We start from the raw sequence: 12,206 nt of genomic DNA, 5'->3' as shown, positions 1-12,206 counted from the left end.
TTACCAGAGAGCCAGGTTTGATGCTAAACTTGGGTCCAATCTGCATGGTTTTTCTCCAAGTTCTCAGGTTTCTTCCCACAAAAAGTTTCAAAGGACACAGGCTAGAGAATCACCTGAGGGTCTATGGATTCAGCTCCTGATACTCCCCAATCTGCTGGTCATAACTTCATCAAGTCCATACCCCACAGGGTTCTACTCATGGGACAGATGTAGGAAGAAGGCTTACATTTACATTTTTCACAAGCTCAGAATATCTCACAGAACTTCACAGTCCTTCGCAGTCATGGAGTACTTTTGAAGTGAAGTCACTGTTGTAACATAGCCAAATTTGTGCACAGCAATCTCCAACAATAAGCAAGGGGATAAACGAACAGAATTTATTTTATGATGTTGGTTGAGGGATAAATATTGACCAGGACATTCAGGGTAATGCTTTCTACTTTTCTTTCCCATGAAATCTTTTACATTGACCAAGAGCATGGTGTCAATCTAATATCTCATCTGTGACACCTTCACCTTGTCAGTACTCCCCTTTCACATTTGATTGTCAGCCTAGAGATAAGTGGGCTCCCACTAAACTATTCACTCAGGCAAGCTTATAAATAGATGTCCCAAGAGAATGTACGCAGGAAACGAGTAATATTTGGACCTGGGCAAAAGTTAATTCACATGTTACTTTCTAAGTTCCTTAAACCACATTCTTAATGTTAACTTCCTGTGTTAAAGTTGCTAAGCGGTAATTGCATCCCATTACTATAGTGGTTGAAATGGAGGTTCAGACCAGTACAGCATGACAACTTTGTAAAGACATTTACTATTCTAAGTGTGAGCGTAAAAAAAATGTGATGGAAAAAATAGTAGATGTAAGATTTTTATTATATATACACACATACACAGAGAATATAAAATTTCATGATCTCTTTGAGATCGTGCCCAGTACAAATCCTAGTATTAGAATATCTCTCCCTGCTGTCAATCACTAGGATCTTTGGAACAATGGATATTCAATATGCTGCAAGTGATGACTTGTTAGAACGTTTCATTTCGTGTGTGTGTGTGTATGTGTGTGTGTGTGTGTGTGTGTGTCTTTGTGTGTGGATGCATGTGAGTATGCGGCCATGTATAAGTGTTATAAGTGTAAACTCGGGATGTGTAAAATTTCCACTACATTGAGTAGGGTTGAGGTAACTCACAACACTGAAGATACACTGGCCAGCATAAATGTTTAAGTACTAAGAAATGTGAATGAAAGGCATGCGTGCAATGATTCTATATGACTTTGAATCATGTGATTGCCAATATTAATGTGAACTTAGTTTTATTTTTCTACTGTGCTACATTTAAGGTGTGTAATATCATAAATAGAATTTGCAATTTGATGATCAATGGGCTATAAATTTACATTGGTGAAAAGCCCACACTAATCCTGCATCCTCTGAATGCCATGCTATGGATCAGTTTCTGTCTCACACGACTCACTGATAGTTATCTTCTAGTCATACTCCAGTAACTGGAAGATAACCACCGGCGTGATTTTCTCCACAGGAATGCTCATCCTGTGGTGTGTTAATATTAACTCAGTTTGTTCTGTTGAAGAATGGGTTGACAATTTAATATCACTCCTACTCTTTCCATTGTGTAATCTCCAGTTATCGCTTTCAGCACAACTAAGTTCCTAATGACAATGTTTCAAGTATTTAGCTTTTGGAAGTAAACTGATTGCTACAGGAAGACATATCAATTGGCCTGCTTAACACTTGCTGATCAAAAAATTTCCATCTTCCTCCCTCGAATTGGGAATGGTCTTCAAGCAATATTACGTTCATTCAACATTAATCTTCATTCCTCCATCCCTTGCTCTACCACCTCACCCAACCCCAACTGTGACAAAAGAAATCAGGCAAGTAGAAAATGTGATCACTCTTTGTTTGGTAACATTAGTTTCTGATCAGCTTTCAAGAGCCTTTGTTTTATTTTCTTAGCTTGCTTCAGTCCTTCTATGATTCAGCACAGAGCCTATCAGTCAGATCTTGCTGTTTTCCAGATGGGTATCGATGTGTTTTATGAGGGCATCATCTGGGTAATTGATGGGGAAGGCCAACTGACACAGCGGACAGCTCCTCATGTCTGAGTCTCCTGTCTCCATCCAGAGCTGGGCAGAGAAAAGGAACAGATCAGTAAAGTGCTCAGTGGTTGAATTGTTTTGTTTTGCACAGACTTCTTGCCTTGATATCACAAGTTGCTTATCAGCAATTAAGGATGGAAATTTCACTCGTGTGAAGCATGCAATAACATGCATATAATGGAGCAAAAAACAAACCACTGGAGGAACTCAGTGGGTCAGGCAGCATTTGCAGATGGAAATGTGTAGTCAACATTTTGGGCAGAGACCCTTTATCTGGACTGGAAGAGTGGGAGGGGAGATAGCCAGTATAAGGAGGTGAGGGTAAGGGGTGCAGCAAGAGATGGCAAGCAATGGATGGATCCAGGTGAGGAGGGGTGATTGGCAGATGGAGGAGGGAAGAGTGGGAATAGTGAGGCTGGAAGGTGAGAGGTGGAGGTGACAAAGGGCCGCAGATGGCGGGATCCGATAGGAGAGGAAGGTGGAGCGTGGGACCAAATAAGTGAGGTGGGGAGGGCAGATGGGAACACTGGGGGGTGGGGGCCCAGTGGGATGAGTGTGTGGGTGATGGGTAGATGGAGTGGGTAGGGGTGGGGAAAGAAACAGGGTGGTAATGGTTGGTGTGGGAATGGGGAGGGGAATTAAAATAGCTGGCAACTGGGAGCTCCACAGAGCCACAGTAGGCAAAGCGACTCCACATTGGCCTGTCTGTCCTCGGCCTCCTCCACTGCTGGGGTGAGGCTAAGTGCAAACTAGACGAACAGCACCTCATATTCGGTCTAGGTAGTCTACAACCCAATGGCATGAACACTAAGTTCTCTAATTTCGGCAAACTGCTCACTTTTCACTCTCCTGATCAACCCAGTTCCTCCTGCACCCAACTCACCACCTCCTCAGGCTCCCTTTGCAAGTCTCATCCTCCACTTAGCAGTAATAAACATTGATACTTCTACTCTGCTTAAACCTTGAGGTCAGAACAATTCTCCCTCATTGAAGTTGTTTGGCCATTTTCCAGATTAGTTTGTACGTTCTCCCCGTGTGTCTGTGTGGGTTTCCTCCGGGTGCTCCGGTTTCCTCCCACATTCCAAAGAAGTACGGGTTAGGAAGTTGTGGGCGTGCTATGTTGGCGCCGGAAACGTGGCGACACTTGTGGGCTGCCCCCAGAACACTCTATGCAAAGATGAATTTCACTGTGTGTTTCGATGTATATGTGGCTAATAAAGATATCTTAAAATCTAATGGACCCTGGCTTAGAGAGACTGTTGAAACAAGATCATGGTTCTTCTTTCAGGGCTAGTCTTATCCTTCCTGTGTTCCTCCCCTTTCCCAACACTCTTTCCAACTTACATTCAGAAACCTTTTAAAACGTGCATACTAATCTCAGTGCACTCAAAAAAAGTTTAATTTTGATAGTTCTTTTTGGAGCTATGCAAATTAACATAAGCGGAAAATAGTCTTTGTGTTGATGAAATTACAATGCTTCTATGTGCTGGATTTAAAAGACCATTTGCATTAAATGTAATTTGCATCCAAAACTCCTCAATCAGTTCTAAGTCTTGCACACATTGTCTGAATTGTGTCAAGAAAATAGCAAAACTCTTTTGAATTTCATTCCCTCCACCTTGACCGGTTCATTTGACCAGTGATAACTCTCAGTCTTCAAATTATTACCAACATACTAATGAGTGGATACAATCTTCTACTACTCATCCTCTCAAAATCTTTCATAAGTTTGCAAATTTCTATCAGATGATTAGTTAACCTTTTCTGTTTGAACCAACCAGAGAAATACTGACAATTTGCACTGCAATTCTCTGAACTTAAGCTGGCCTGAAAAAGAATGAAACTTGCAGAAAAGAATGCCCAAACCACCATGTTACATCCACACCTAAGACCCAGCAAAGAATGCACAATGTTACATTGAGGCTGACAGGGATAATCAAAATGTGGACCTACGTTGATGGAAGGCCAGGACTGGGCATGCTCAGATCTGGAATATTCAGTAGAATTCCTGCTCGTGGGATTGTCTGGGATAGGGAGCGCTGTGCAGGAGGAAGTGCTCCTCATTCCCCTGTCCAAAGTGCCAGGTGGACTGTGGGCCATCCAATCCTCATCATCGGACTCCAGATGTCCGTCATACGGACCTTCATCTGCGCTGTCCGGCACCTTAAGGTAGTCGGTGGGGAGGTACTGCCTGTGTCTGAGCGAGGTCTGTTCATCCTCCAGTCGGGATGACATTGTGTGGTGGTACGCTTTGGTGTCGCCGACTTCGGAGTAACTGCGACGGCTTTGGAAGGTGGCTTGGAGAGGATGCCTTGTGCTCCGGGGATAGCTGGAGTAGGCATCTTGCTTCACGTAAACTGAGGATTGGGGATGGACTGGGAGAATAAAACAACAGATTTAAGATGTTAAAGCCATTTAGAAACAAGAACTTGCATTTATACATTGCATGACCTCAGGAAATCTCCCCAGAAAACTCCATGTAATTCAGTAAAGGATCTGCAAGAAAAAACATCTGGGGGAATCATACCCGTCAGAGGAAACAGAACTATTTGGCATTTTGGAGAAAAGTTGATGACTTTTAAATTTTGGGCTCAGAAGTCCTACCACATCTGGCCTCCCCACCACCACCCAGTGATGGACATTCATCCCTTTGAGAAAACAATGGGTGTGATTTTGTCTCAAGGAGGAATCAGTGCCAGCAGCAGATGGGGTGAGGAGCAAGGCCACTGCCCCTCCACAAGATGCACTGTTGTAATGTGGGCAGCCATTCTACACACAGCAAGATCCCACAAAGAGTATGGTGATGAATGACCTGATGATCTGGTTTGGGGTAAGAGCTCAAGTGAGCCTTTGAACCTGCAGACTTGTGAGTTAGTGGCTGGATGTTTGTTACTGAGCCTCAGCTGAGCTTGACAAATTCATTGAAAGGCCTGTAAAAAGGGGGGATCTGAATCATCAGCAGAAATAGGGCAGGGCAGGGCAGGGCGGTCAGTTAAAATGGGCAGGGAACTATCTACTCACTTCCTGCTGAGAAATGACTGATGAAAAATTTCAATTCTAAACAGCAAGGGCATCCATCATAAGGCAATGGAGAGCTTCTCAAATTAACAGACAGCATTCTGATGAGGTCGTCCTAACCAAACCTTTATTTTTAATATAAAAACAGAAATTGTTGGAAATACTCAGCAAGTCAGGGCAAGGGAAACAGAAATGACCCTTAACCAACACTGATTCTCTTCCTACAGATGTGGCCTGACCTGCTGAGTATTCAAAGTCCAAGCTGAGTTTATTGTCATATGCACAAGTCCATGTGTGCACAGGTACAATGAAAAACTTACTTGGAGCAGCATCAAGGGCACATAGCATCATATGAGCAGCATTCACACGAAAAACATAAATTAAACATAAATCATACACAATTTGTGAGAAAGAACATAAATAGAACAAAAAAACCAAAGTCCATTTTAGTGCAAAGTGATCAAAGTGGTCATAGTGTTGCTAAACTGTGGTGATAAGGGTTTTACCTAATTTCCAGCATTTTCTTTTTTTATTTTAGATTTCCAGCATCTGTAGTTTGCTTTCTGATTTTCAGGCCTTTGTTTTTGTTTAACAAACAATCTGCTGGAGTAACTGAGGTGTGGGTCGAGCAGCATCTGTAGGGGGAAAAGAATTGTCGATGTTTCAGGTCCGAACCCTGCATCAAGAACTGAGTTCCTCCAGCAGATTGTCTGTTGCTCCAGATTCCAGCATTTGCGGTCTCTTGTGTCTCCTTTGCTTTTGTTTTATCAATGAATGCTGGTATAACTCAGCGTTCGTGGTCTTTACATTCTCACTTTCTAACAAGTAAAGGAAAAACACCTGGGTGAAGAAATACAAAACTTAAAGATTCTCAGTCAGATGGGCAATGAGAGAAGTGGAAAAGAAAGAGAAAAAAGAACACACCCATAACTAAACACCACAGTCCTTGCGCAAAGTAAGGTCATTGTATCTGGTCATGGCGGGCATTCACCACGTGAATTGTGTGAAAGTGTTGTACTTGGGATTTATATGTAATGATTAGAAAAGGATTTGCGTCAAAAAGATGTGTGTGGAGAGTGAGAGCTGTTGCTGCCAACAAACATATGGGAACTGATTCAGATGAGCTACAGCTAAGATCACCAAAGAGATGCAAGCTAGTTAGGAAGTGGGTACCTGAGAGTCAATGGATTTAATGGTGCAGGGATGGAGAGAAATGGAAGATCAGGCAGACAATATAACATTCAGGATTGTTAGCCAAGACATCTGTGGGACCAGAAAATGTGGGAGGTTGGGTGGGGAGGGGGTTGGTGTGGAAGGGGGCCATCATTAGAGTGAAGGAGACAATGACATAAAGGACATATGGTCCAAAATATATCAGTGATTGGCTTCTAGCTGGAAAATTCAACAGGAATGATGGGTGGGATTCTCTGTTATTAGAAAGCTGTGTTCGCCAAGTCCCTGAGTATACTTAAGGAGATAGATTGATCGATATTTAGACACAAAAGGCATAGAGGGATGTGGGGAGAGTGCAAGAATATGATATTGAGATAGAGGATCAGCCATGATCGTGGTGGGGGTTAAGGAGCCGAATATTTCTATAAACAAATTGCTCCCCCTCCACCCACACCATCCTCACCCCCACCAACACCCAAACCCCCATTCTGTACATTTACTATTTACCGTTGTTAGTTGATTGCTCCTCAGAGAGCCTGGTTAGGATCTCGGTCTGGGCTTCGGTCAGGCTGCGCAGACGGCAGAACTCCTGGGCCAGCTCACTGTAGGCCACCACCAGCCTTTCCCTGAAAGGAGAAAGTGAAGAAGCGTCAGTGAGCAGAGGGCTGGGCCTCAGCACAGTGGGCAAGGCTGGGGGCCACTCACCGTCCAAGTCCACACAGACGAGGTACCATGGGACCTTTGGGCAACCACAAAACAACACCACAGGGATAGAGTTGAGGTCTCACAGAGCATGGGGGAAGAAACACAGTCAGATATTCTAAATGGCTACTATTTAATCAGTTCAAGGTTTAGCCAGCAGGAACAGTATAAATGGTGATCATCTAAGACTGTTGCCTAAAGCCTCAACAAAAGGACTGGTAGACACTGCCAACCACTGGCTGGTTGTGTTATTGAAGCTTTGTTTGTGGAAAGTCCCTAGGAGAAATACGTAAAAGAACCTCTAACTTTACACAAGAAAAAACTTGATGCAGAAAGTTATCTCAAGCATTACCACTTTTTTTTGCAGGTAGCGTCATTTTGAAAAAATCATTTTTGGCTACATGGCTTCTATAACCAACAAACACTATCATATCTGTTAACCACACTTCATAAAGGACAGCAACACTTTAAAGAGATTGCTTCAACATTTCCTTAATTAAGAAACAACTTTCATTGATCTCAGGATGTAGTGAAATTTTCCAGCCAATGAAGTACTTTTAAAGTTTAATCCACATTGTGTTGTAGGAAGTGCGGAAGGAAATTATTCATAATTGTTATATATTAACCATTCCCATTCTATTTTCAATGTCCAACTGAAGTGCAAAAGAGACCTTGGTTCAAAAATGGCGTAGCACTCCCTTGGAATTGCACCGGCTGGATCAGCCTAATTTTTGCTCTGGAATGGGATTTGAACCTCCCACCTTCTGGATCAAGGATAAGTGTGTCAGCATTTAGTTGGTAAAGCAACTGAGTGACTCCAGCCCAACAAAGCCAGGTGGCCCCAACTCCAGTCTGCAGCCTGAGCTGAACAAGATGAATTCAGAGTGGGAGGGGAATTTTATCTGGGCTTCTCTCCTGACCCTCGTCGAGTGAGTCTGGTAGGAACACAAGAACAGACAAAAATATAGGAGCAGGAGTAGGCCATCTGGTTGATCAATGCTGGCCCCAACTCCTCTTCTGTGCCAGCTCCCCATAGCAATCAATTCCTTGATCTTTCACAAAATTATCTACCTCCTTATACAATTTAATGATCTAGCCTCCACAACTTTCCGGGGCAGAGAGTTCCTGGGATTCACCATCCTCTGCCAAAATTGTGCACGCTTGGGTTGAGCATTGGATGGAACTCAGGTTAAATATCCTTCTTTGATAGGTTGGCTGGCAGGACTGAGAAAACCTATTGGGAATTTCCAGGCAACGTTTCAAAGCACAACTCATTGCCTCTGAGCCTGAAATAACACTGGGGGATGGTGGGTGTGGTGAGTCTGCCAGAGGAGGCGTATGGAAACAGACCCCATCACCAGCCAGTACCTCAAGGAAATGAACTTGGAGGGAGAATTATAAATGATAAAAGATAAGCTCTTGTGGTGAGATTTATAAGAAAGCTGGATGCTTTTCTTATTTTAGTTTAAATAGGCCTCAATAAACCACTCACAACACACACAATCCACCCACAGATATTTTTATTTCAACTGTTTTCAGTTTTTCTGATCTCTATCTCTACCACTTCCAATAATCATGAATGGTTATTACAATAAAACTTTGAACATGTTTAGAATGAATAATTCATCAAATCCAGTTGTTAAAGAGACTATCTGTTCAAATGTTTGTGCTCCTCTGCTGAATGGGTGGTATGAAAGAGGGGCAACAGTGTTGGGATGTGGATGCTTAGCACATCTCAGATCTTACCCCGTTAATTTAATGGTATCCCAGTTTAAATAAATGGCCAACCGTTCTCCCTCACAGAATCAGTTACAAGACAATAAGTATTGGTTTAACATCATTAATTATAACTTACAACTTGAATTTCTTTGATGCAAAGGTCAATATTACATGTGCCAGTGTACTTGGACAAGCACTTAACTCTTGCTCACTACTTAGGCATGGGCTTAAAATGTAAGAGTCTGTGTCAAAATAGCACAGACGGGATTTTGGTGTGAGACATGTTAAATGTTCATATGAGAGTGACAGTGTTGGTAATTTCTATCCTGTAATGAAATGCTTTGATGCCAACTAGATCATTGTGTTGAGTATTTTGGCAAACAAATCTAAAATGTTTGCCAAATGCCTTGAAAGAAAGTACTTGTATTTCTATAGTCTTTCATGACATCTCAAGGCACATTTCAATCAATGAAATTATTTTAAACTGCATTGTAAGGTAGGGAAATGTGTTGTTCATTTTATGCACAGCAAGGTCCCACAAACAACCATGATATAAATGGCAAATAAACATGTGTAACTGTCATTGCTACTGAAATAAATCTTGCCTGGACCCTGTGGGTAGTACTTTAAATGGTGCCAAGGGATCCCTTACATTACCTGAGAGGGCTTCAATTTAACATTTCATTCAAAATAACAATACAGAAAAGATATGACTTAGGAGCAGATGTAGACCCCTCAAATCTTCTCCACCATTTAACAAGATCACAGCTAATCTGATTGAAACTTCAATTCGCTTTTTTGTCTACCTACAGTAACATTTCATCCCTTTGCATATCAAATATCTATCTATCTATCTCTTAAAAATACTCAAAGACTCTGCTTCCACTATCCTTCTATAAAGAGACCTCCAAATGCTCGTGACCCAATGAGAGAAAAGAATTTTGCCTCTCTTCTGCTTTAAATGGGTGATCCTAGTTCGAGATCCTCCCACAAGAACACCCTCTCCACAGCCACCCTATCAAGACCCCTCAGGACCTTACATGTCTCAGTCAATTCCCCTCTAGCTCTTCTAAACTCCAGGAGATACAAGCCTAGCCTTTTCAACATTTCCTCAGAAGACCACCTCCCCAATCCAGGTGATAATTTGGTAAACTTTCTCTGAACTGCTTCCAATGCATTAACATCGTTTCTTAAATAAGGAAACCAATACCGTTCAGAGTACTCCAGATGAGGCCTCACTGATGTCCTGTATAACTGAAGCATAATTACGTTCAATTCGCCAGCAGTAAAGAACATTCTGTTAGCTCTCCTAATTACTTGTGGTACCTGCATATTAGCCTTTTGAGAATCATGTACCAGAACACCCAGCTATCTCTGCATCTCAAGGCTCTCACTACTTAGATAAGATGTTTCTTTTGTATTCTTCCTCCCAAAGTGGATAATTTCATATCTTCCCACCCTTACATTCCATTTGTTGATCTTTGCCAGCTCACGTAACTTATCTATGTCCTTCTCTACCCTGCAAATGTCCTTTGCTTTCCTGTCTAGCAAAATGGCATGAGCAAATTTAGCAACCATACCTTTAGCGCTTTCATCCAAGTCATTAATATACAGTACATTGTAAGATGTGGATGTCCTAGCACCACTCCCTGTAGCACATCTTGTCAATCAGAACAGGTCCATTTATGCCTACTCTTTGATTCATTTCAATCAGACAATCTTCTTTCTATGCCAAAATTCCCACTCTTTTTTTTTCTGCACTTTATCAAATACCTTCTGGAAATCGAAGTACAGTATATCCACCATTTCCTCTCGTCAAGTCAAGTTTATTGTCGTATGCACAAGTATGGTGAGGTACAGGTACAATGAAAAACTTGCTTGCAGCAGCATCACAGGCACATAGGTTTAATCACAGCACCTGTAACTTCTTCAAACAACTCTGATAAGTTGGGCAAACATGACTTCCCTTTCACCGTACTGAAACACCATCCATGGTGATACACTCATATTTGATTGGGACACAAACCCATCATCTTTTGACTTAGAAGGGAACACATAACCACTAAACCAATGACGCCACCTACTGTGATTTACTTATGAGTTGTAAATATTATGTTGGTAGCAGCACCAACTCACTTTGCATAGAGAAAGGATCCAGAAAATAATATGAGATGAATGTCCGGTTACTCTTTGTTTGGACTTACATTGTTTAGAACAATGAAAAAATGCTGCCCTGTGTGACTCACACAGAAGAATTTTTTAAAAAATCGGCCAGAACCACAAGTAGACAGGTGGGCTTACAATTGCATCCACTTATTTTCTTATGACATGGAAGGAGAACTTACGCTATGGGCCATTTAACCAATCCATACATCTCTGGCGAGTGGGAAGAAAATGGAGCACCCAGAGAAAAACCATGCAGTCACAGGGAGAGTGTTCAAACTCCACACAGACAGCACCAGAGAACAGGATTGAACCCAGGTCCCTGGAGGAGAGAGGCGGTAGCTCCACCAGCTGTGTCACCGTGTTATCCAAAATACCGTAGCTCCAAATATGTAACACTCTCACTGTACTATACGGCAGTGACAGATTCAGACTTCTATTCCAGAACTGGAACTATCTGGGATGACTGAAATAACTCAGGATATTAGAGAAAGTAATGGAAATCTACATTATTGGGAAAAAAATAACTCTGAAAAGAAATAATTTAAAGTCAGATTCCACAATAACATGCTGAGCAGACCTAAGCTTTTTGATGCTTAATCAAAGTTAATGCATCTGATAATGGGCTGTAAATCTTGGTTCCAATCTCCCAGCGTCAGACACATTAAAGTGAGCCTATAGATCTTCCACTCCCTCACTGGAAATAGATCAAAATAATTAAAAACCAGGAACCGACCCCCAGAATGAAAAGACTGATGCTGAACAATCTGCAAACTACATGGACCTATATCACGGGGGGGTGCTCTGTTGTCCTACATTGTGTTGATAAACATTTCTCAGAAAGCTGAGGTGTAGCCAATGTATGAATTCACTGCAGTGAATGGCTATAATAAGTAGAGATTGTTTAGTTAACTGATAAAATTCACCTCATCTTATATCATCACATTCCAACCCCTTTCCCCAGACATGTGTGTATGACATGAAATGGCAATAAATTCAATATCAATGAAAATAGGAGAAAGAGTAGACCAACTGGCTTCTCAAGCCTATGCTGCCGTCCAAATGATCACAGCTGATCCTCTGCCTCAATACCATATTCCTGCTTCTCCCTATATTTCTGTAATACAAATTATAATACAAAACTGTATCTCTATAATATCTATATAATGTAAACCTATTGATTGACTGGATTTGTTTGCAGGTCTGAGTTAATAAAAATATTGCATCTTTCTTAACCTCAGAATGAATGAGTTACTTTGAAGTGCGGTAATGCACGTGCAGTTCTTGGGTACCACGCTGGTCCCTT

General features: G+C 41.8%; 2 protein-coding genes across 6 annotated transcripts in view; both read right to left on the bottom strand.

Moving 5' to 3' along the window:
* Positions 1 to 876: 876 nt before the first annotated feature.
* LOC127582810 (TANK-binding kinase 1-binding protein 1-like) lies at positions 877 to 6,121 on the bottom strand. Its single transcript, XM_052038375.1, has 3 exons — positions 6,082 to 6,121; positions 4,079 to 4,500; positions 877 to 2,152 (listed from the first exon to the last, which is right to left on the bottom strand). The coding sequence occupies exons 1-3, from the start codon at positions 6,119 to 6,121 to the stop codon at positions 2,024 to 2,026; spliced, it is 591 nt and encodes a 196-aa protein (XP_051894335.1). The 3' UTR covers positions 877 to 2,023.
* The window catches only part of LOC127583114 (TANK-binding kinase 1-binding protein 1-like), a 108,811-nt gene continuing 100,958 nt past the window's right edge, over positions 4,354 to 12,206 (bottom strand). For all 5 annotated transcript variants that reach the window (XM_052038875.1, XM_052038876.1, XM_052038877.1 and 2 more), the window contains 2 exons: positions 6,824 to 6,942; positions 4,354 to 4,500 (listed from right to left, as the gene is read on the bottom strand). In XM_052038875.1, the coding sequence (XP_051894835.1) occupies positions 6,881 to 6,942 (62 nt within the window). In that variant the 3' untranslated portion in view covers positions 4,354 to 4,500; positions 6,824 to 6,880. The remainder of the gene's footprint in view (positions 4,501 to 6,823; positions 6,943 to 12,206) is intronic.

This window comes from Pristis pectinata, chromosome 25 (assembly GCF_009764475.1).
Source record: "Pristis pectinata isolate sPriPec2 chromosome 25, sPriPec2.1.pri, whole genome shotgun sequence".
In the NCBI taxonomy this organism is placed as follows: domain Eukaryota; kingdom Metazoa; phylum Chordata; class Chondrichthyes; order Rhinopristiformes; family Pristidae; genus Pristis; species Pristis pectinata.
Note: the sequence above shows the minus strand (reverse complement) of the source record. Positions and strands in the feature narration are given on the sequence as shown.